The 26,166-nt window shown below is 33.6% G+C and overlaps 1 protein-coding gene across 1 annotated transcript in view; it reads right to left on the minus strand.

The window, feature by feature from the left end:
- LOC143230147 (cytoplasmic dynein 2 heavy chain 1-like) overlaps window positions 1–26,166 on the minus strand; it is a 291,177-nt gene that overhangs the window by 107,082 nt on the left and 157,929 nt on the right. Inside the window, 8 exon segments of the mRNA XM_076463222.1 lie at window positions 6,622–6,756; window positions 8,089–8,319; window positions 8,322–8,364; window positions 12,738–12,882; window positions 13,825–13,976; window positions 16,820–17,066; window positions 18,358–18,515; window positions 19,524–19,622. Of these exon segments, the coding sequence (XP_076319337.1) occupies window positions 6,622–6,756; window positions 8,089–8,319; window positions 8,322–8,364; window positions 12,738–12,882; window positions 13,825–13,976; window positions 16,820–17,066; window positions 18,358–18,515; window positions 19,524–19,622 (1,210 nt within the window).

A 26,166-nucleotide genomic window follows, 5' to 3' on the forward strand; every position in this document is an offset into this window, starting at 1 on the left:
GTTTCAGAAATGTTTCTTGCAAGGAAAGACATACAGAATGGTAAAAAGCAATCAGTGTTTTGATGTCATCCAGATTAGAACATAAACCTTGACAGTTCCATTGCATCAAGGTGGCCATTTTTAATGATGGGCAGGTGAAGTGGTTGGAGAACCCTTCTGTTTATGACCACGTCTTTTTTCCTTACTGTCCTTATTCGAAGAAGGTCTATCGACCTCCATGGATTCTGCCCTGGGACGATTGGGCAAGTCTTTGTTGTTGGAAGGGGATTCCAGTGACTGAGGACGAAAACAAATGATTGTTTTGCATCTTGGGATGGGAGAAAAAGATGTATCTGAAGAAATGCCTGCATATGAAACCAAAGGATGTGGATTTTGGGGTTTGTTGGAATGTATGGAAGGAACAGAGATGGGTGTAGAAGTTGATTCATCAACCTTTTTAACCATAGAGGTCAAAAGGCTTTTCATTTGTTTTGAAAACGATTCTCTTGGAGGCACAGAGAGATCTGTCTGCACTCCCACTGTAGTTGTGGAATGAAGTGCAGCAGCATATGTCCGAGATGGAGTTGTGGACAGCAATTTCCGAGCCTCAGGATAACTAATGTTATGTTTTCAAACGCTGCACCTCTTTTTCCTCCAACCATTTTGAGCAAGAATGAAAGTAGGAAGGGTGAGAACCATTGCAGTTGACACAATGTGGGTCTGTGTCACACTCGTAGGCATTGTGGTCCTTGCCACCACAAGGAGCACATGTCAGGGAACCACGACATGACGTCTTTGAGTGGCCGAACCTCTGACATTGGAAACATCGGAGAGGGTTTGGAATGTACGGGCGTACCCTGCAATTTAGATAACCTGCCTTGATGGTAGCAGGTGCACGTGGTGATGTATATGCCAAAACGAGGACATTTGTCAGCAGTGTAAGTCCATCTTTGCGAGTGGAGATGCACCTCACTGCAGAAACTCCTTGAGTGGAGAAACCAGTGAGAATCTCCGACTCAGGAACATTCTTCAAATCCCTCTCAACAATAACTCCTCTTGATGAATTCAAGGTAGCAAGAGGGGTAACCTCAATAGGTACATCCCCAATTGCCTTTGAATTCAAGAGAAGTTCACTGTGTTGAGATGTGGATGTTTCAACCAATATGTCTCCAGATCAAAGCTTCTTTACTGAATTTGGAGAGCCAGCAAGTCTCTCTAGTCCCTTCTCAATAAAAACGGAGATATTTGCCCTAAAGGTTTTTCTGAAAGAGAATGTAATGTAAGAAAATGGGATACAGGTGTTACAGATGTTGAAGATTGCTGCTCAGAGTCATCAAGACGTGGTCGTTTACCTATTGACTGTTTTTTCACTATTTTATTTAAATTTTTCATAGGAGGATCCATAGGAAAAAAGGAAAATTTCGGTACGAACTGACCCCACCTACCATAGAGCCCTATAAGGGGATGCACTACAATGTCATGCAAGGACATTGCAGCAATGCCAGGGTTTCGTGAGCACTATATCCAAACACCAGCATCAGATACAATGTCCACAACACCCGTTGCGAACTTCCAACACTGGTACTTCGTTGATTCTAACCCGAGTGGACCAGCTGATTGACCCAAGGAAGGCCACCCAAAGGCCGCCCATCTACAGGAATTCAAGGCCAAAGTGGTGTGTTAGGGTTGGCCCCTCAATCACCAGGATCCTCTCATCCCCTCCATGGATCGCCATGCACAGCAAACATGTGAGTGGATGTTTAGATCCCAGAGGAGGTAAACTGAAAGAACAGAACCTTCCTTGGGAGGTCTCCTCACTACGTACAGGAATCCACACCAAGGGGTGCAAAAAGGAGCTCAACCAACATATTTTCGTGACCCACACATTATATGTCAAAGAGCTGCATGTGGCTTGCGAGCCACGGTTTGGCCACCTCTGGAATAGTACGTAGCCTCAGTCACACACACACACAAGGATATAATACAATTACACCATGGAATAGAACATAGCTTCAGTCACACAAACACACTAGGTCACATTTCAACTATACCATCGAATAATAGATAGCCCCAGTCACACACAAACACAAAGATACAATACAACTACACCATGGAATATTAGATAACTTCAGTGAGATACAAACACATATACAAGGATATAATTATACTATACCATGAAATAGCATACAGCCACAGTCTCTCTCTCTCTCTCACACACACACACACACACACATACATACATATATATATAAGGGCATGATAGTACAGAAAATGTATAGTCCAGTTTGTCTCCTACGCTGAGTCCCAGGGAATGTACAGTCCAAACTATATGATACTGGACTGTACATTCCCTGGAACTCAGAATTTGAAATAAAACAAAAACTCAACATATTAAGAAACCAAATAAATACAGCCACAAAAGTATGCTCATTTGATAAAATTAACCACGAAATCAACAAAATAAAACAACACTTCATTAACATCAACAAATTTCTTGGTCAAAAAAAACCATGGAAAAAATTATACACACGCACCTAGACCAACATCAAACAAACAACAATAAATCCCAAGATACAACAAACTACAAAACCTTATACTACTGCATACCATATGTTCCCGACATCAGCGAAAGAATAACCAACATTTGGCAAAAACTAGTAACAAAATATGACATTTCAGTTAATACCAAATTTAACCAAAAACCAGGTACACAACTAAAGTCCATACTATAGAAAAACTACACTGACAAACACAACACGAACATAATTTATAAAATACGATGCAAAAACTGCCATGGCTTCAGCGTTTGAGAAATGAGCAGAAAAGTGGAAACCAGATTCAAAAAACACCTTGACATGTTTTTTAACACTGCACATCAAATAAACACAACATAACCATAGAAAACACCCAGATACTAAGTAGGGAAACAAATATAAACAAACACAAAATCAAGGAAGCCTTACTTATACAACAACTAAAACTAAAATTAAACCAATATAAAGGAACACTTTTATACCTATACCAATTAATAGCCTAACATCCAACTTCAATGCCCCTACAATTCTGTACTCATTTATACTCTCTCGTCCCTATGATGTGTGTTCAGCAACAGTCACTTGCAAACTCTCTCTCTCTGTTAACCTGAAGATGACCTAAGAAGGTCGAAACGTTGTTCTGTACTTTATTTTAATAAACGTTTTAATGCCAATACCAGCTGTCTTGAGATAATTATTTGCTTCAAGTGGGTTTCTTGTCATCATAAACACAAGACTGTTGAGAAAACTGGATAGCATCTTTAAATATGAAAATATTCTGAATCGTCAATAAAGGTCTGAACATACATTGAAGGTGATCTTGGATAAAAACTGAGTTGATTATGGTGTTTAGCTTCCTCTTAAGATTTGTATGACCCTGTGTACAGTTGAATATCCATTACCTGTAACGTTGGAAATTCACCAAATCAGGAAAAATGAAGTTGTTGAAAGGTGTTACTCATAATAAAACAGATAAAGCTGTTTGAGAAGGAGTTAAGTTTTAAAAGAGAATTTAGTCTGAGCAACCTGTTAATCTGGCTAGACACTATGGAGTACTCGTTTCAGGGCTTGTTAATCTGGCTAGACACTATGGAGTACTAGTTTCAGGGCTTGTCAATCTGGCTAGATATTACGGAGTACTAGTTTCAGGGCTTGTTAATCTGGCTAAACACTATGGAGCACTAGTTTTAGGGCTTGTTAATCTAGCTAGACACAATGGAGCACATGTTTCAGGGCTTGTTAATCTGGCTAGACACTATGGAGTACTAGTTTCAGGGCTTGTTAATCTGGCTTGATACCACAAATAGGTTTGCAATATGTACCAATACCATGCCATCAGAACCCGTACAATATATATTGAAAACAATATCTGTTATCACACACCTTATTTTTGGAGTTTTGGCCAAATGCATCCTTTGATATTTTAACTTTGCTTTTCACATAGTTATAAATGTTTGATGTGGTAGCTTTAATTTCATACCTCAGTTAATAAGTAAATCAGCAAAAGCATGAAATATGAGAAACTGGTGATTTTCATGCTCTTGAAATGAATGTGATGGTGCCAATGTGACTGACTGCATATTTAGTAGGTGTATGAAGGATATATCCTTAGCATGTAGGCAGGTCAAACTATGCATAACATTTTGGTGAGTTACATTTAAAATTAATTAAACTACTAAATTATCATGGTATATGAGCAAACTTGATATAAAACCATAGATAATAAATCAAATTTTAGTAGTAAATAACTTTTAAAGTTCTTAAAAAAATATGTGAAAACAACATCAAATTCTCTTGTGTGAGAACTTGGATATATGTTCTTCTGACTTTTTTTGTTCACTTCTCTAGAAAACTACGATATGTAATATCCAAAATTTCTGTAAGTTCATCACTGATATTCTGATGATATATTTTTATATTCTGAAATCTTATGGAGCTAAAAGACAACCAAAGAAAATTCATGCCTACTCTAATTTACAACTTGCTATCAGAGTTTTCCAAAGCCAATTTCCAATAAATTACTGATCAGCAGAAAGCCTACATTTCAACTCATTCATTGCCATAATCATTATACCATATGGGCTTACAAATGAATGACGATTTGGTTTGAGGTGAAAAACCATTTTCCCACAAGAACACACTGAGAAGAATAGTTCACATCATTAGAGATGCTCCAGTACCAGCAACCTGGTACTCCCAGTACTACTGCAAACCATGCATCACAGTGTACTGGATTCAGGATTTGTCAACCAGCTAAACACCAACTTCAAGACTTGTTAAAATAGCTTATCACAACAGGGTACCAGATTCAGAACCTGATATTCTGGCTCAGTACCACAGAGCACCAGTTTCAGGACTTATTAATATGACTTGACACTACAGGGTACCAGATTCTGAACCTGATATTCTGGCTCAGTACCACAGAGCACCAGTTTCAGGACTTATTAATATGACTTGACACTACAGGGTGCCAGATTCAGAACCTGATATTCTGGCTCAGTACCACAGAGCACCAGTTTCAGGACTTATTAATATGACTTGACACTACAGGGTACCAGATTCTGAACCTGATATTCTGGCTCAGTACCACAGAGCACCAGTTTCAGGACTTATTAATATGACTTGACACTACAGGGTGCCAGATTCAGAACCTGATATTCTGGCTCAGTACCACAGAGCACCAGTTTCAGGACTTATTAATATGACTTGACACTACAGGGTACCAGATTCAAAACCTCCTAGTCTGGATCAGTACCATAAAGCACCAGTTTCAGGACTTGTTAGTCTATCACAGAGTATCAGTTTTAGAACCTATTAAAATGACTTGACATTACAGAGTACTAGACTCAGTACTTGCTAATCTGGCTTGAAGTAGGTTTTTGTTGTTTAATGAGTTTCCACTAGGTGACAAGACCACAGAGTAATGAAGTAACAAGTTTCCACTAGGTGACAGGGCCACAGAGTAATGAAGTAACAAGTTTCCACTAGGTGACAGGGCCACAGAGTAATGAAGTAACAAGTTTCCAATAGGTTACAAGACCACAGAGTAATGAAGTAATGAGTTTCTACAAGCAACAGGACCACAGAGTAATGAAGTAACAAGTTTCCACTAGGTGACAAGACCACAGAGTAATGAAGTAACAAGTTTCCACTAGGTGACAGGGCCACAGAGTAATGAAGTAACAAGTTTCCACTAGGTGACAGGGCCACAGAGTAATGAAGTAACAAGTTTCCAATAGGTGACAGGGCCACAGAGTAATGAAGTAACAAGTTTCCAATAGGTGACAGGGCCACAGAGTAATGAAATAACAAGTTTCCAATAGGTTACAAGACCACAGAGTAATGAAGTAACAAGTTTCCACTAGGTGACAGGACCACAGAGTAATGAAGTGACAAGTTTCCACTAGGTGACAGGACCACAGAGTAATGAAGTAATGAGTTTCTACAAGCAACAGGACCACAGAGTAATGAAGTAACAAGTTTCCACTAGGTGACAAGACCACAGAGTAATGAAGTAACAAGTTTCCACTAGGTGACAGGGCCACAGAGTAATGAAGTAACAAGTTTCCACTAGGTGACAGGGCCACAGAGTAATGAAGTAACAAGTTTCCACTAGGTGACAGGGCCACAGAGTAATGAAGTAACAAGTTTCCAATAGATTACAAGACCACAGAGTAATGAAGTAATGAGTTTCTACAAGCAACAGGACCACAGAGTAATGGAGCAACGAGTTTCCACTAGGCAACAGGACCACAGAGTAATGACGTAATGAGTTTCTACAAGGCAACAGGACCACAGAGTAATGATGTAATGAGTTTCTACAAGGCAACAGGACCACAGAGTAATGACGTAATGAGTTTCTATAAGGCAACAGGACCACAGAGTAATGAGTTTCCACTAGGCAACAAGACCACAGAGTAATGAAGTATTCATTTTCTTATATAACATCTTATGTTTGCAATAACTTCTCCCATTCTGAGAGTAAACAAATTTGAGATATAAAAATATACATGTTCCTACTTAGACAAACCATATTCACTTTGAAAAATATTTTTGATAATCAAACATTCTTATTCCAGACAAATTAAATATTTAAATACTTTCTTACTGAATGTCCTTATAGCTTTATCTACAGACGCTTCCCAGTCTGAGTAATTAAGTTTCCCAAGATGTTTTCCAAATGCTGGGAGAGGTCCATGTTCACTAGAAAATCCTGGACAACCCACTGTCACGTAGTAAATTCCTAGGTGTACAAAATTAAAACTGTAACATACTCAAAATAAGTCTTAAAGCCTTTTTCAACATAATATAATGCTTATCATATAAGCAACAACATTTTACTTTAATAAAATGCTTAACAATGCTAGAAATAACATCAGCACATAACAGTATAAACTTACTGAAAGGTTGTACTCTTCCAGTAAAGTTTGCTTCAAGCCATCTTCAACTATTACTTCACACATTACATTTAGTTTTGTTTAAACTAAATTATTGTAGTGATATAGCATTCCATTTTTCTTTAAAATTTTATTTTAAGACATCTGAGAATAAGAAATAGACTATTCAACTGTAAAAATATACCACTTTCAGAGAAAAAAAAAGATTGATAAATATTGTGTTTCCATATCTTAAAGTTGATTGTTGAAATTTCTAAGCAACAGTATGACCAGTTTTTAACAATAATCAACACAATTATGAACATACAGATTGTTTCCTGCTGTCCTGTTTTCTTCTCTAGTCTTGATGCAATATTTAAGGTTTTCTGTTCATCTTTCATCATGGAACAGAGTAATATAAAGGCTAATATTGTATTCTGATACATATGCATTTTTTTGTTTCAAAGTCACTTAAATTGTTATTAAACATATTTGCACATTCTTTTAAATGGTGTGGCACTTATCTTAAAAAACGACTATGCACACGACACTAGTTACTGTTGTCATGTAAAAACATAAAAGGTTTGAGGTGTGTTTAAAATGGCAAAACAATACAGACATCAGTTCTTATAAAGATAAGCATGAAGTACCCAAATTCCTATTTCCAAGGTCTAATGACAGACAGAAGATCCAGATCAAACTAATTACTTATGCAGCTGTATCAGTTATAATGATGTCACATATCAATCAAGGGGGTTACAACTTAGTTACAAATGTTGGGGGAGTCCACAGACAAACATACAACATGAACCAAAGTAAGCAACTACATGTGAACCAGTTACACATATAAAGAAACTAAAGAGCTGTATTGGTTATAATGATGTCACATATCATCCAAAGGGATTACAACTTAGAAGAAACCTTGTTCAGCTTTAAAAAAAAACCAAATAACATGTTACAAATCTAGACAGCAGTAACTGCTACAATGAAAACACAATCAGTCAAAGATCAGTTGCTAGGACGAATACACACAAAACAAAGGATTTGTTTAAAAGTTCATACTGTTCTACTGCTTTGTCTAAGAATTCAGTAAACATATTCCAGTCTGTGTAGTTCAAACTAAACATCAGTAACAATTCAGTAAATACCTTCTAGCATGTATAGCTCAAACTAAACATTAGTGTGAATTCAGTAAATACCTTCTAGCCTATCAAGAGCTTGCAAGCCCCAATCTCCTCGAATAATGTTGTTTAATATATCATCAAACCGGCAGCAAGCTTCTTGATCTGCTAAACGATCCCTGAATAGCCGACAAGCTTCATAAGACCATACTTCAAGAAGCCAATCTGGAGTTGAATTGGAAGAATCTTCTCCCTTGGCCATTTCATATCTCAAAAGACTGAGCACCCATTGTGTCAAGTTTTGTGGGTGAACTGGTAGTGACCATGGTCATCAGCACTAAACTTTGATCTCATCTATTGAAACATTAGATCCACATAAAAACTGAGTTCATATGTCACAAACAGTTCTGATAAACATATACTTTATATAGTTTATATCAAAACAAACCTTCTCAGGACCAGCTTCTCTGTCAATCCTAAACAAGATTAAGATATAATTCATTTTCCTCCAGAGATCCAAGAAAAACATTATAAAAATATCCACTAAACAATCTACATTATATCAAACTACTTTATAACTTTATCAACAAAACAATATATAGTTACTCCTTTCATTTCTAAGTGGTGAAATTACCAAGTACATATGGATGAATAATAAAGTATTTTTAGCTGTAAAGCTACCAAAATTGGTAAAACTACATGCATTTAGAATTACAAGCTAATTTGAGCTAACAGTCCACCCATGTATTGTATTTAATTACAACTAAAGGCTGATGTAAACCAACTAATACACTTGAGTCTTGTATTAAAGTACGGCTAAAAATTGATGTAAACCAATTAATATACTTGAGTCTTCAATCTGATGACAGATAAAACCTGATCTAAGCCAACTAATATACTTGAGTCTTGTATCCAATTACAGATAAAAACCTGATGTAAGCCAACTAATATACTCGAGTCTTGTATCCAATTACAGATAAAAACCTGATGTAAGCCAACTAATACCCTCAAGTCTTGTATCCGATTATAGATAAAAACCTGATGTAAGCCAACTAATACACTTGAGTCTTGTATCCAATTACAGATAAAAACCTGATGTAAGCCAACTAATACCCTCGAGTCTTGTATCCAATTACAGATAAAAACCTGATGTAAGCCAACTAATACCCTCGAGTCTTGTATCCAATTACAGATAAAAACCTGATGTAAGCCAACTAATACCCTTGAGTCTTGTATCCGATTACAGATAAAAACCTGATGTAAGCCAACTAATACCCTTGAGTCCTGTGTCCGATTACAGATAAAAACCTGATGTAAGCCAACTAATACCCTCGAGTCTTGTATCCAATTACAGATAAAAACCTGATGTAAGCCAACTAATACACTCGAGTCTTGTATCCAATTACAGATAAAAACCTGATGTAAGCCAACTAATACACTCGAGTCTTGTATCCGATTACAGATAAAACCTGATCTAAGCCAACTAATATACTTGAGTCTTGTATCCAATTACAGATAAAAACCTGATGTAAGCCAACTAATACCCTTGAGTCTTGTATCCGATTACAGATAAAAACTTGATGTAAGCCAACTATAACCCTCGAGTCTTGTATCCGATTACAGATAAAAACCTGATGTAAGCCAACTAATACCCTTGAGTCCTGTATCCGATTACAGATAAAAACCTGATGTAAGCCAACTAATACCCTCGAGTCTTGTATCCAATTACAGATAAAAACCTGATGTAAGCCAACTAATACACTCGAGTCTTGTATCCAATTACAGATAAAAACCTGATGTAAGCCAACTAATACACTCGAGTCTTGTATCCGATTACAGATAAAACCTGATCTAAGCCAACTAATATACTTGAGTCTTGTATCCAATTACAGATAAAAACCTGATGTAAGCCAACTAATATACTTGAGTCTTGTATCCAATTACATGTAAAAACCTGATGTAAGCCAACTAATACACTCGAGTCTTGTATCCGATTACAGATAAAACCTGATCTAAGCCAACTAATATACTTGAGTCTTGTATCCAATTGCAAATAAAAACCTGATGTAAGCCAATTAATATACTTGAGTCTTGTATCCAATTACAGGTAAAAGCTCATGTACACCAAATTATATACTTGACTCTTCTATGAGATTATATAGTCAAAACTACTTTAAAATTCTTCAAAACTTTTAAATTCTTGACTTTAAAAGAACAAGTTACACAATCTTTAGTAAAGAAAACCCTTCCATTTTCACCAGTTTAACACTAAAAGAACAACATCAAATGTTTGTGTTATTATCTTTTCATGTTGTGATTTATTCATATGTTTTAGCCTTTAATTTTTATTTCTAACACCATTACTAAACTTAGGGTGTGATGCACATTCTACAACTTATTTATCATTTAAATAAATGTTTTTCATAAATATTTTTTTATATCAAGTAGTTCATCTCTAACATCTGATGTTGTTTTTTCATTTCTTCAGTTACATCATTGTGAACTAACTTTCTGAGGTCTTAATACTGATCATGAAACAACTAAAGATATTAGAGTGGACATCATGACTGTATTGTTCAAACCTGGTACTGATTGATCTACAATCCAGTGTAAATAACAAGTTCCTATGTGACCTTACGCACAACTACCAGCAAACAATGATGCTTTAGGTATTCTTTATTTAGGTATTCCTTAGCAGTGATATATCAGGTACAATATTTAATTATTCCTGAGCAGTGATTTATCAAGCATATAACTCTTCCTCAGCACTGATATATAGGGTATGATATTTAACTGTTCATCAGTACTGATACATTAGGTATAACATTTAACTATTCCTCAGTGCTGATACATCAGGTATACCATTTAACTATTCCTCAGTACTGATATATAGGGTATGACATTTAACTGTTCATCAGTACTGATATATTAGGTGTAACATTTAACTATTCCTCAGTGCTGATACATCAGGTGTAACATTTAACTATTCCTCAGTGCTGATACATCAGGTATAACATTTAACTATTCCTCAGTGCTGATACATCAGGTATAACATTTAACTATTCATCAGTACAGATACATCAGGTATGACATTTAACTATTCCTCTGTACTGATATATAAGGTATGACATTTAACTATTCCTCAGTGCTGATATATATGGTATGACATTTAACTGTTCATCAGTACTGATATTTCATGTATAACATTTAACTATTCCTCAGTACTTATATTTCAGGTATAACATTTAACTCTTCCTCAGTGCTGATATATAAGGTATGACATTTAACTATTCCTCCATACTGATATATAAGGTATGACATTTAACTGTTCATCAGTACTGATATTTCAGGTATAACATTTAACTATTCCTCAGTGCTGATATTTCAGGTATAACATTTAACTATTCCTCAGTACTGATATATCAGGTATAACATTTAACTATTCCTCAGTATTGATATATCAGGTATAACATTTAACTATTCATTAGTGCTGATACATCAGGTATAACATTTAACTATTCCTCAGTACTGATACATCAGGTATAACATTTAACTATTCCTCAGTATTGACACATCAGATATAACATTTAACTATTCGTCAGTGCTCATAAATCAGGTATATCATTCAACTATTCCTCAGTGCCGATACATCAGGTATAACATTTAACTCTTCATCAGTACTGATATTTCAGGTATAACATTTAACTATTCATCGGTACTGATAGATCACGTATAACATTTAACTATTCATCAGTACTGATATATCAGGTATGACATTTAACTATTCCTCAGTGCTGATATATAGGGTATAACATTTAACTATTCATCAGTACTGATATTTCAGATATAACATTTAACTATTCCTCAGTACTGATACATCAGGTATAACATTTAACTATTCCTCAGTACTGATATATAAGGTATGACATTTAACTATTCCTCAGTACTGATATATAGGGTATGACATTTAACTATTCATCAGTACTGATACATTAGGTATAACATTTAACTATTCCTCAGTGCTGATACATCAGGTATAACATTTAACTATTCCTCAGTACTGATATATAAGGTATAACATTTAACTATTCCTCAGTACTGATATATAAGGTATGACATTTAACTATTCCTCAGTACTAATATATATGGTATGACATTTAACTGTTCATCAGTACTGATACATTAGGTATAACATTTAACTATTCCTCAGTGCTGATATTTCAGGTATAACATTTAACTATTCCTCAGTACTGATATTTCAGGTATAACATTTAACTATTCCTCAGTACTGATATATCAGGTATAACATTTAACTATTCCTCAGTGCTGATACATTAGATATAACATTTAACTATTCCTCAGTGCTGATACATCAGATATAACATTCAACTATTCCTCAGTACTGATATATAAAGTATGACATTTAACTATTCCTCAGTACTGATATATCAGGCAAAATGTTTAACTATTCCTCAGTACTGATATATCAGGCAAAATGTTTAACTATTGCTGAGTACTGATACCTCTGGTATTGTAATTTGATAAATGTTTAAATGTCAGTTAACCCTTCATCCTTCTACTTTTTGTACAAAAAATTAATATTTTATAATATTTTAATTTGTGAAAAATTAAACCATTGTGATTTATTTAACAAAAATCAATTATGATAAAAAATGTATATACTGTAAGAGGAATAACAAGTGTAATTAGTAATTTTCACAACCCACCTGTTCTAAGACCTGTACCATCGAACCAGCCAAGTGTTTGACCTTCCCAGGATTGCTCCAGATTTGATGATCACCCTGAATATGATTCAGCACAGGCTTCAAGTAACAAAAGTAAATACTTTGGAGTTCTTCTTTATCAGGATAGCTAATAGGTAAAAAAAATTGGATATCATAACTACAGAAAGGCTACAAACTTGACAATTAAAACCCCATAAAAATATCTTTGGTCCATTTCTTTGTTTAAAGAAAGATTGTAGTTTGTACATCAAAAATTTTGAGATAATCCATGAAAAGGAACTAAAATTTAGGAAAAGCAAACTTTTATTTTTTGATTAGTAATGTTATTTGTGTTACTGAGCTTTCTGTTTGGATGAGATGTACATACATTTTGTATGGTGTTCAACTAACCACGAATGGCTGTTAGTGGCTAACACAATACACTGAATACTGCTCAGCTAGTTGTAATATTTTTTTATTTTTAAAATGGGCACAATGTTTTGGTCATTGGTACAATCATTCAAAAGTACACAAAATTTAATGTTTAAAAACATTTAGTATTTAAATAAACATTTAACCAATGTAAAAGAATTGTAATATATATATATACACTTAATCAGTATATAAACTCAAAACAACACTGTTACCTAACATTTTACGTAATCAGTATATAAACTCAAAACAACACTGTTACCTAACATTTTACGTAATCAGTATATAAACTCAAAACAACACTGTTACCTAACATTCTACGTGATCAGTATATAAACTCAAAGCAAAACTGTTACCTAACATTCTACTTACTCAATGTATAAACTCAAAACAACACTGTTACCTAACATTCTACTTACTCAATGTATAAACTCAAAACTGTTTACCTGTATACACAATTATTTATGTGCTTAATATCTAGAAATATTTAACTTGTATACACAATCATTTGTGTACTTACCATCTAGAAATATTTAACTTGTACACACAATAATTTGTGTACTTACCATCTAGAAATATTTAACTTGTATACACTATCATTTATGTACTTAATATCTAGAAATATTTAACTTGTATACACAATCATTTATGTACTTACTCCATTGCACAAATACGAACAACGGAAGTAAACCTAGTTGATAATTTGTGACGTCCCAGCGAATTTCCACCACTGAGGCTCCCAACAATTTGGATACCTTCCAATCCAACCCACTCCAAATTTTCATCAAAAAAGCCATGATAACATACAACCTTGTACAAAAAATTATAACAAAATGTTTTATTTTCCTGATCAAACTAATTATTTAAATCAAAAACTGGTATCAATAGACTTTCTCTTAGTTAAAAAGAAAATTATGTATATAAGCTAGAAATTCCAAAAGTTAAATATGAGTCTAAAAATGTATTAAAATGTTCTAACTGGAATAGTGTAAAACAGTTAAAGAAATTCTTGACTATGATCGACACAGTATAAACCATAGTTGAAATATAATTCTTTTGGTAGAATAGCAGATATACATAGAATACAATCCAAATAAATTAGGCTTAGTCATGAGAACTTCTGCATGTCATGCAACAGATTATAACTGTTTCATAACATGTTAATTACATTCACTGTGAATTACACTATTTGAGAAGTAACACTTTCTTTCAATCACCTCCTCTTGTAGTGTTTTCAATCTTCTGGACAGTAGTATTTTTCAGTCAGTTAATCTGAAAAGTAATGTTTTTCAGTCAATTCCTCCGAGTAGTAGTTTTTCAGACACCTACTTCACAGAAGGAGTAATGTTTTTTTAATCAACTCCTCTGAGAAGAAGTTTTTCAGACACCTACTCCCCAGAAGGAGTAATGTCTTTTAGTCAACTCCTCTGAGTAGTTTTTCAGACACCCATTCCACAGAAGGAGTAATGTCTTTTAGTCAACTCCTCTGAGTAGTTTTTCAGACACCCATTCCACAGAAGGAGTAATGTTTTTTAGTCAACTCCTCTGAGTAGTTTTTCAGACACCTACCCACAGAAGGAGTAATGTTTTTTAGTCAACTCCTCTGAGTAGTTTTTCAGACACCTACTCCACAGGAGTAATGTTTTTTTAATCAACTCCTCTGAGAAGAAGTTTTTCAGACACCTACTCCCCAGAAGGAGTAATGTCTTTTAGTCAACTCCTCTGAGTAGTTTTTCAGACACCCATTCCACAGAAGGAGTAATGTTTTTTAGTCAACTCCTCTGAGTAGTTTTTTCAGACACCTACTCCCCAGAAGGAGTAATGTCTTTTAGTCAACTCCTCTGAGTAGTTTTTTCAGACACCTATTCCACAAAAGAAGTAATGTTTTTCAGTCAACTCCTCTGAGAAGTAGTTTTTCAGTCAACTGTACTGAGAAATGGTGTTTTTCAGTCAGTTCCTATTACAAGTGGTGTTTTTCAGTCAACTGTACTGAGAAATGGTGTTTTTCAGTCAGTTCCTATTAGAAGTGGTGTTTTTCATTCAAACCCTCAGTTGAAAGGTCACTTATCCCTAATACTGTAAATACAGCATTATACAGTTTATGAACCATTTAAATAGAATAGAAAATAATGTATGATAAATAACATTCTATAGAATGAGATACATGAAGAAAAGTGGGATATATAATACTGAATGTGACAAAAACATATTGGTGAAACTAAAATCATTTTTAAATATAGGTTAGAAAAACAATTAGGATATGTAAGAAACAACAGAAAACACTGTTCTTCAGCCAAAGTAAGATAATTATTAGTTATATATTAGAAAATCTCTAGAAATAAACATGTACAAATTATCCAACATTACTTTTATGGGAACAGACTACAGCCAAACTAACATAATTATTGCTTACATATTATATTACAGAACCTCTAGAAATAAGGTATTGAATGAAGATAACAGATCAGTTAACATTAACACGTGGCACAACTATTATGAACACACTGGTTGTACACATAATCAAGGGTATAATTAGAGTAACCTTGTAAGTTACTTCTGAATATGACACACCAGCTACATCAAAACATGTACAGCATTTAATAAAAACAACTCACCTGTTTACAAATGAGCCTGTGGTTTGTTTAACTAATGTTAACAACAATACCAAAGAGCAATAGTGATTTTATAAAATAATTCTAAATGTTCTTAACAGAGAACTACTTCCAAAACTGAAGTGTACTTTAACTATTTCCAGTTAGGTTTACAATACCTAAACTGAGATAAGATAAATATTTTGTTTTGTTTGGCACATTCACTGAAAACAGAACACAGATAAATGTATGCTATAGGAAAATGTTCATCATCATTGAAGTTTATTCAATTTTAATTTAAATGCACCTTAAACTTATGGTTGGGGATTAAAAGCTTCTGGTAATATAATATATATACAGCAAATTTGTTGACTTGAAGTATCAAATCATGTAAGATTTTCTCTGAATGATTATCCTCTGTTTATTTTTACTAAAACTGTGGTGGTAAACCAATCACACGGTGTACAGTGGGAGGAAGTCTATAATTTATTACAGGTGATAAAAACAAGTGTGGAATTACAGAATAAATACCATTTAAACAAAAACTAATTAACTGTTTTGAAGTAGTAGGATTGACAAAACTGTTTAACCAGGAAAAGTAACAGCTACCTCAGAGAGACAACAGAACCTAAAGACTTGAGAGAGAGAGAGTGGAATACAAAGACCTGAAAAACAGAGTGGAACATAACAACCTGAGAGAAACAATGAAACAAGAAAGAAACTGTCACGAGCATCTGGTCCTCTCAGGATAAACAAACTTAAACAAAACTCCAATCACAATTCATGGCAAACAATGAATGACTAAAAGTTCCTTACTAGAAGGTTGACCAGTCTGGTGCAAGAGATGTGAAAAGCTGAATACAGAGCTCAGAAATATCAGTAATAAACAATTTAGATATGGCTATGAACTCAATACTGAGAGATAAAATGTTACTTATTTTCCATCATAACAAGTATGTTAACATTATATGGCACAGATAAAGTAAGCACTTCAAATAAAGAAACTACAGTATTATTCACTAACACCATACAACAACAATGGAAAAGCAAAAATATTCCAACCTGTTGAAGCCAAGCAATCAACTGGCATGTTCCCCACTTGTCTGGCTTTGGAAGGTTCAGTTCCTTCAAGTAAAGCACGAGTCTTTCACAGTCTTTTGGTCGTAGCACTCTTCCAGAGTGGGAGTTCACTGATATGCAAACTTGAGCCAGCTTTTGAAGAACATGAAGAGGTGTAGTTTGGGCACTACAGTGGACCGTTGCCACTTGAACTGACCGTAAGTGTTGAAAGCAGTGTTGTAATAACAGGCTATAGAAAACATGTAAAAAATGACATTTGTAATTGCAGTTCCAAAAAAAATCATTTTAAATTAACTAAAAGAATACAAGTATAATCATTACAACTAAAAAGTACTTGACTCTTTATCAGTAACTTTATTTGATAAAGGCATAAACAGAAAATTAAAAACAAATCATTATAGTTTAAAAATGTTTTTATGTGAGCTATTAATAAATATCCTGGTCAGAAAAGCAACTAGTATTACATGTGATACATGAAATAAACATCCAGGTCAGAGAAGCCATTAGCATCACATGCAATACATGAAAAAAAAAATATCCCAGTCAAAGAAGCCACCAGCATCATATGCGATACAAGAAATAAGCATATAGGTTAAGAAACCCTCTAGTATCATGTATGATACATGAAATAAACATCCAGATTAAGAAACCCTCTGGTATCATGTGCGATACATGAAATAAACATCCAAGTCAGAGAAGCCACTAGCATCTTATGTGATACATGAAATAAACATCGAAGTCAGAAAAGCCACTGATATCATGTGTGATACATGAAATAAACATCCATGAAATATGATACCATATTAGCATATGAAAAGCAGGTTAACAACTTTTGAATTTCATGATACCACATTAGCATATAAAGAGTAGGGTAAAGAACTTTTGAATTTCATGAGACCACATTAGCATATTAAAAGCACATAAAGAACTGTTGAATATCATGATACCACATTAGCATATGAAGAGCAGGTAAAATTCTTTTGAATATCATGATACCACATTAGGATATGAAAAGCAAGTTAAGAACTGCCGAGTGTCGTGGTACTATAGTAGTATATGAAAAGCAAGTTAAGAACTGACGAGTGTCGTGGCACTATAGTAGTATATGAAAAGCAAGTTAAGAACTGCCGAGTGTCGTGGTACTATAGAGGTATATGAAAAGCAAGTGAAGAACTGCCGAGTGTCGTGGTACTATAGTAGTATATGAAAAGCAAGTTAAGAACTGCCGAGTGTCGTGGTACTATAGTAGTATATGAAAAGCAAGTTAAGAACTGCCGAGTGTCGTGGTACTATAGTAGTATATGAAAAGCAAGTTAAGAACACCGAGTGTCGTGGTACTATAGTAGTATATGAAAAGCAAGATAAAAACTGTTAATCTTTACATATTCATACAAAATATAACTTTCTTTGTATAAGTAGAGAAATATAACTCTAACTCATTAGTTTCAAGTTAATTATCTTTCTTGTAGACACAAGTTTAACATTTGAGTACTGAAACTGATAATAAAATTGTTGTCTACCCTTTTCCACAACCTTCAGGTCCCACAAGAAGAAATGGTTGAATTACATTAGACTGAAGCCAAGGCATTATATAGTCTCTTGTTCTCAAGACATTTGATGTCTGGATGACAGGTAGAACACTGCACTTGATTTCTTCAAGACTAACATCTTCATCAATCTGATAATAAAATATGTGAAAGTTGGAGTACTAATCCTCTGTATAGATGGAAGTTATGTAAATTCATGATTAATGAAAGGTTATCTTAGGACACAAAAAGCTGCTTCTTTTATATGTTGTTTCACAAAATCCATGTAAACACAAAGCGTGAAACTACAGATATGTATGTATATCCCAATGAACGTCATACAAAGTTGGTGAAAATCCATTTACAGTAGATAAAGTGGTAGTGCAAAATACAAAAAATGCTTATAAAAACCAGAAAATGCAAAACTGAAAATTTGTATATACTCCACATGGACCTAATGAACCTTCATACTAAATGTGGAAGAGGTCCATCCACACCCTGCAAAATAATTAAATAGACATACCACAGACAATACTATAATATTCATATAGACTAACTACAATGTGTGCTTTTTATACTTAAAATAGCATTCTGTAAGATTCATATTATCACATATTTAAATCATTTTGTGATAGAGAAGTTTCAGTGAACACGTCAAGAACACAGCTAATTTATTTTGACAATGACACATTTTGAATAACTAAATGGTACAGGTTGTCTTGACTATTAAATGAAATGCATTTGTACTTGTTTATTTTAGACCTGAACTTGCATTATATTAACACATCTTCTGTATTAACTGACTTTAGACCTGAACTTGCATTATATTAACACGCCCTGTATCAGTTGACTTTAGACCTGAAAGTGTATTATATTAACACATCTGTATCAGTTGACTTTAGACCTGAAAGTGTATTATATTAACACATCTGTATCAGTTGACTTTAGACATGAACTTGTCTCATATTAACATGCCCTGTATCAGTTGACTGTAGACCTGAAATTGTGTTACATCAACACATCTTCTGTATTAGTTTATTATAGATCTAACTTGTTTCAAACATTAGCATTTGTTGGTTGTATGGTCCAACTCTGAACCTTATTCATTTTAAACACCACAGTTGTTACAGTAATATCAATACTCAAACCTGAAAACTTACTCCAGCTTTGTAGCTGTCCAGCCTATCTCTTTCACTGTTGTAGTAAGTGTTTAGCGGATAACTTGGATCAGGTGCAACTTCTCCAATCCAAGAAAACAACTGAAACATCACACATCATATTAAATATTCATAATGTTTGAAATGTTTTCCTAATTCTTTATTTTGAAACTAAAAGTATATATTATAAAAAATATTAACACATCCTTTTCTTTTGTACAGTAATTTCAACTGTTAACTGAAAATATGAAAAAATGTTCTTAGCATCTAAATCTGTATTACTTCAACTTAAGCTACTCACTGATATGATACAAGCACATCTAAATCTTTGTTACTTCAACCTAAGCAACTCACTGATATGATACAAGCACATCTAAATCTGTATTACTTCAACTTAAGCTATTCACTTCTATGATACAAGCACATCTAAATCTGTATTACTTCAACTTAAGCTACTCACTGCTATGATACAAGTACATCTAAATCTTTGTTACTTCAAGTTAAGCTATTCACTCCTATGATACAAATACATCTAAGTCTTTGTTACTTCAACCTAAGCTACTCACTGATATGATACAAGTACATCTAATTCTGTATTACTTCAACTTAAGCTACTCACTGATATGATACAAGCACATCTAAATCTGTATTACTTCAACTTAAGCTACTCACTGCTATGATACAAGTACATCTAAATCTGTATTACTTCAACTTAAGCTACTCACTCCTATGATACATCTAAATCTGTATTACTTCAACTTAAGCTACTCACTCCTATGATACAAGTACATCTAAATCTGTATTACTTCAACTTAAGCTACTCACTGCTATGATACAAGTACATCTAAATCTGTATTACTTCAACTTAAGCTACTCACTGCTATGATACAAGTACATCTAAATCTTTGTTACTACAACTTAAGCTACTCACTGCTATGATACAAGTACATCTAAATCTGTATTACTTCAACTTAAGCTACTCACTGCTATGATACAAGTACATCTAAATCTGTATTACTACAACTTAAGCTACTCACTGCTATGATACAAGTACATCTAAATCTGTATTACTTCAACTTAAGCTACTCACTGCTATGATACAAGTACATCTAAATCTTTGTTACTACAACTTAAGCTACTCACTGCTATGATACAAGTACATCTAAATCTGTATTACTTCAACTTAAGCTACTCACTGCTATGATACAAGTACATCTAAATCTGTATTACTTCAACTTAAGCTACTCACTTCTATGATACAAGTACATCTTAATCTGTATTACTACAACTTAAGCTACTCACTGCTATGATACAAGTACATCTAAATCTGTATTACTTCAACTTAAGCTACTCACTGATATGATACAAGCACATCTAAATCTTTGTTACTTCAACTTAAGCTACTCACTGCTATGATACAAGTACATCTAAATCTGTATTACTTCAACTTAAGCTACTCACTGCTATGATACAAGTACATCTAAATCTGTATTACTTCAACTTAAGCTACTCACTGCTATGATACAAGTACATCTAATTCTGTATTACTTCAACTTAAGCTACTCACTCCTATGATACAAGCACATCTAAATCTGTATTACTTCAACTTAAGCTATTCACTCCTATGATACAAGCACATCTAAATCTGTATTACTTCAACTTAAGCTACTCACTGATATGATACAAGCACATCTAAATCTTTGTTACTACAACTTAAGCTACTCACTGCTATGATACAAGTACATCTAAATCTGTATTACTTCAACTTAAGCTACTCACTGCTATGATACAAGTACATCTAAATCTGTATTACTTCAACTTAAGCTACTCACTTCTATGATACAAGTACATCTAAATCTTTGTTACTTCAACTTAAGCTACTCACTGCTATGATACAAGTACATCTAAATCTGTATTACTTCAACTTAAGCTACTCACTGCTATGATACAAGTACATCTAAATCTGTATTACTTCAACTTAAGCTACTCACTGCTATGATACAAGTACATCTAAATCTGTATTACTTCAACTTAAGCTACTCACTGCTATGATACAAGTACATCTAAATCTGTATTACTTCAACTTAAGCTACTCACAGCTATGATACAAGTACATCTAAATCTGTATTACTTCAACTTAAGCTACTCACAGCTATGATACAAGTACATCTAAATCTGTATTACTTCAACTTAAGCTACTCACTGATATGATACAAGTACATCTAAATCTGTATTACTTCAACTTAAGCTACTCACAGCTATGATACAAGTACATCTAAATCTGTATTACTTCAACTTAAGCTACTCACTGATATGATACAAGCACATCTAAATCTGTATTACTACAACTTAAGCTACTCACTGCTATGATACAAGTACATCTTAATCTTTGTTACTTCAACTTAAGCTACTCACTCCTATGATACAAGTACATCTAAATCTGTATTACTTCAACTTAAGCTATTCACTCCTATGATACAAGTACATCTAAATCTTTGTTATTACAACTTAAGCTACTCACTGATATGATACAAGTACATCTAAATCTGTATTACTTCAACTTAAGCTACTCACTGCTATGATACAAGTACATCTAAATCTGTATTACTTCAACTTAAGCTACTCACTGCTATGATACAAGTACATCTAAATCTGTATTACTTCAACTTAAGCTACTCACTGCTATGATACAAGTACATCTAAATCTGTATTACTTCAACTTAAGCTACTCACTGCTATGATACAAGTACATCTAAATCTGTATTACTTCAACTTAAGCTACTCACTCCTATGATACATCTAAATCTTTGTTACTACAACTTAAGCTACTCACTGCTATGATACAAGTACATCTAAATCTGTATTACTTCAACTTAAGCTACTCACAGCTATGATACAAGTACATCTAAATCTGTATTACTTCAACTTAAGCTACTCACTCCTATGATACAAGTACATCTAAATCTGTATTACTTCAACTTAAGCTACTCACTCCAATGATACAAGTACATCTAAATCTGTATTACTTCAACTTAAGCTACTCACTGCTAGGATACAAGTACATCTAAATCTGTATTACTTCAACTTAAGCTACTCACTGCTATGATACAAGTACATCTAAATCTTTGTTACTTCAACTTAAGCTACTCACTGCTATGATACAAGTACATCTAAATCTGTATTACTTCAACTTAAGCTACTCACTGCTATGATACAAGTACATCTAAATCTTTGTTACTTCAACTTAAGCTACTCACTGCTATGATACAAGTACATCTTAATCTTTGTTACTTCAACTTAAGCTACTCACTCCTATGATACAAGTACATCTAAATCTGTATTACTTCAACTTAAGCTATTCACTCCTATGATACAAGTACATCTAAATCTTTGTTATTACAACTTAAGCTACTCACTGATATGATACAAGTACATCTAAATCTGTATTACTTCAACTTAAGCTACTCACTGCTATGATACAGGTACATCTTAATCTTTGTTACTTCAACTTAAGCTACTCACTCCTATGATACAAGTACATCTAAATCTGTATTACTTCAACTTAAGCTATTCACGCCTATGATACAAGTACATCTAAATCTTTGTTATTACAACTTAAGCTACTCACTGATATGATACAAGTACATCTAAATCTGTATTACTTCAACTTAAGCTACTCACTGCTATGATACAAGTACATCTAAATCTGTATTACTTCAACTTAAGCTACTCACTCCTATGATACATCTAAATCTTTGTTACTACAACTTAAGCTACCCACTGATATGATACAAGTACATCTAAATCTGTATTACTTCAACTTAAGCTACTCACTGCTATGATACAAGTACATCTAAATCTGTATTACTTCAACTTAAGCTACTCACTCCTATGATACATCTAAATCTTTGTTACTACAACTTAAGCTACTCACTGATATGATACAAGTACATCCAAATCTGTATTACTTCAACTTAAGCTACTCACTCCTATGATACAAGTACATCTAAATCTTTGTTACTACAACTTAAGCTACTCACTGATATGATACAAGTACATCCAAATCTGTATTACTTCAACTTAAGCTACTCACTCCTATGATACAAGTACATCTAAATCTGTATTACTTCAACTTAAGCTACTCACTGCTATGATACAAGTACATCTAAATCTGTATTACTTCAACTTAAGCTACTCACTCCTATGATACAAGTACATCTAAATCTTTGTTACTACAACTTAAGCTACTCACTGCTATGATACAAGTACATCTAAATCTGTATTACTTCAACTTAAGCTACTCACTGATATGATACAAGTACATCCAAATCTGTATTACTTCAACTTAAGCTACTCACTCCTATGATACAAGTACATCTAAATCTGTATTACTTCAACTTAAGCTACTCACTGCTATGATACAAGTACATCTAAATCTGTATTACTTCAACTTAAGCTACTCACTCCTATGATACAAGTACATCTAAATCTTTGTTACTACAACTTAAGCTACTCACTGCTATGATACAAGTACATCTAAATCTTTGTTACTACAACTTAAGCTACTCACTGCTATGATACAAGCACATCTAAATCTTTGTTACTACAACTTAAGCTACTCACTGCTATGATACAAGTACATCTAAATCTTTGTTACTACAACTTAAGCTACTCACTGCTATGATACAAGTACATCTAAATCTTTGTTACTACAACTTAAGCTACTCACTGCTATGATACAAGCACATCTAAATCTTTGTTACTACAACTTAAGCTACTCACTGCTATGATACAAGCACATCTAAATCTTTGTTACTACAACTTAAGCTACTCACTGCTATGATACAAGTACATCCAAATCTGTATTACTTCAACTTAAGCTACTCACTCCTATGATACAAGTACATCTAAATCTTTGTTACTACAACTTAAGCTACTCACTGCTATGATACAAGTACATCTAAATCTTTGTTACTACAACTTAAGCTACTCACTGCTATGATACAAGCACATCTAAATCTTTGTTACTACAACTTAAGCTACTCACTGCTATGATACAAGCACATCTAAATCTTTGTTACTACAACTTAAGCTACTCACTGCTATGATACAAGTACATCCAAATCTGTATTACTTCAACTTAAGCTACTCACTCCTATGATACAAGTACATCTAAATCTGTATTACTTCAACTTAAGCTACTCACTGCTATGATACAAGTACATCTAAATCTGTATTACTTCAACTTAAGCTACTCACTCCTATGATACAAGCACATCTAAATCTTTGTTACTACAACTTAAGCTACTCACTGCTATGATACAAGTACATCTAAATCTGTATTACTTCAACTTAAGCTACTCACTCCTATGATACAAGTACATCTAAATCTGTATTACTTCAACTTAAGCTATTCACTCCTATGATACAAGCACATCTAAATCTGTATTACTTCAACTTAAGCTACTCACTGATATGATACAAGCACATCTAAATCTTTGTTACTTCAACCTAAGCTACTCACTGATATGATACAAGCACATCTAAATCTGTATTACTTCAACTTAAGCTATTCACTTCTATGATACAAGCACATCTAAATCTGTATTACTTCAACTTAAGCTACTCACTGCTATGATACAAGTACATCTAAATCTTTGTTACTTCAAGTTAAGCTATTCACTCCTATGATACAAATACATCTAAGTCTTTGTTACTTCAACCTAAGCTACTCACTGATATGATACAAGTACATCTAATTCTGTATTACTTCAACTTAAGCTACTCACTGATATGATACAAGTACATCTAAATCTGTATTACTTCAACTTAAGCTACTCACTGCTATGATACAAGCACATCTAAATCTTTGTTACTTCAACTTAAGCTACTCACTCCTATGATACAAGCACATCTAAATCTGTATTACTTCAACTTAAGCTATTCACTCCTATGATACAAGCACATCTAAATCTGTATTACTTCAACTTAAGCTACTCACTGATATGATACAAGCACATCTAAATCTGTATTACTTCAACTTAAGCTATTCACTCCTATGATACAAGCACATCTAAATCTGTATTACTTCAACTTAAGCTACTCACTCCTATGATACAAGCACATCTAAATCTGTATTACTTCAACTTAAGCTACTCACTCCTATGATACATCTAAATCTTTGTTACTACAACTTAAGCTACTCACTGCTATGATACAAGTACATCTAAATCTGTATTACTTCAACTTAAGCTACTCACTGCTATGATACAAGTACATCTAAATCTGTATTACTTCAACTTAAGCTACTCACTCCTATGATACAAGTACATCTAAATCTGTATTACTTCAACTTAAGCTACTCACTGCTATGATACAAGTACATCTAAATCTGTATTACTTCAACTTAAGCTATTCACTCCTATGATACAAGTACATCTAAATCTTTGTTATTACAACTTAAGCTACTCACTGATATGATACAAGTACATCTAAATCTGTATTACTTCAACTTAAGCTACTCACTGCTATGATACAAGTACATCTTAATCTTTGTTACTTCAACTTAAGCTACTCACTCCTATGATACAAGTACATCTAAATCTGTATTACTTCAACTTAAGCTATTCACGCCTATGATACAAGT

The sequence above is a fragment of the Tachypleus tridentatus genome, chromosome 10, assembly GCF_004210375.1.
Source record: "Tachypleus tridentatus isolate NWPU-2018 chromosome 10, ASM421037v1, whole genome shotgun sequence".
Taxonomy (NCBI): domain Eukaryota; kingdom Metazoa; phylum Arthropoda; class Merostomata; order Xiphosura; family Limulidae; genus Tachypleus; species Tachypleus tridentatus.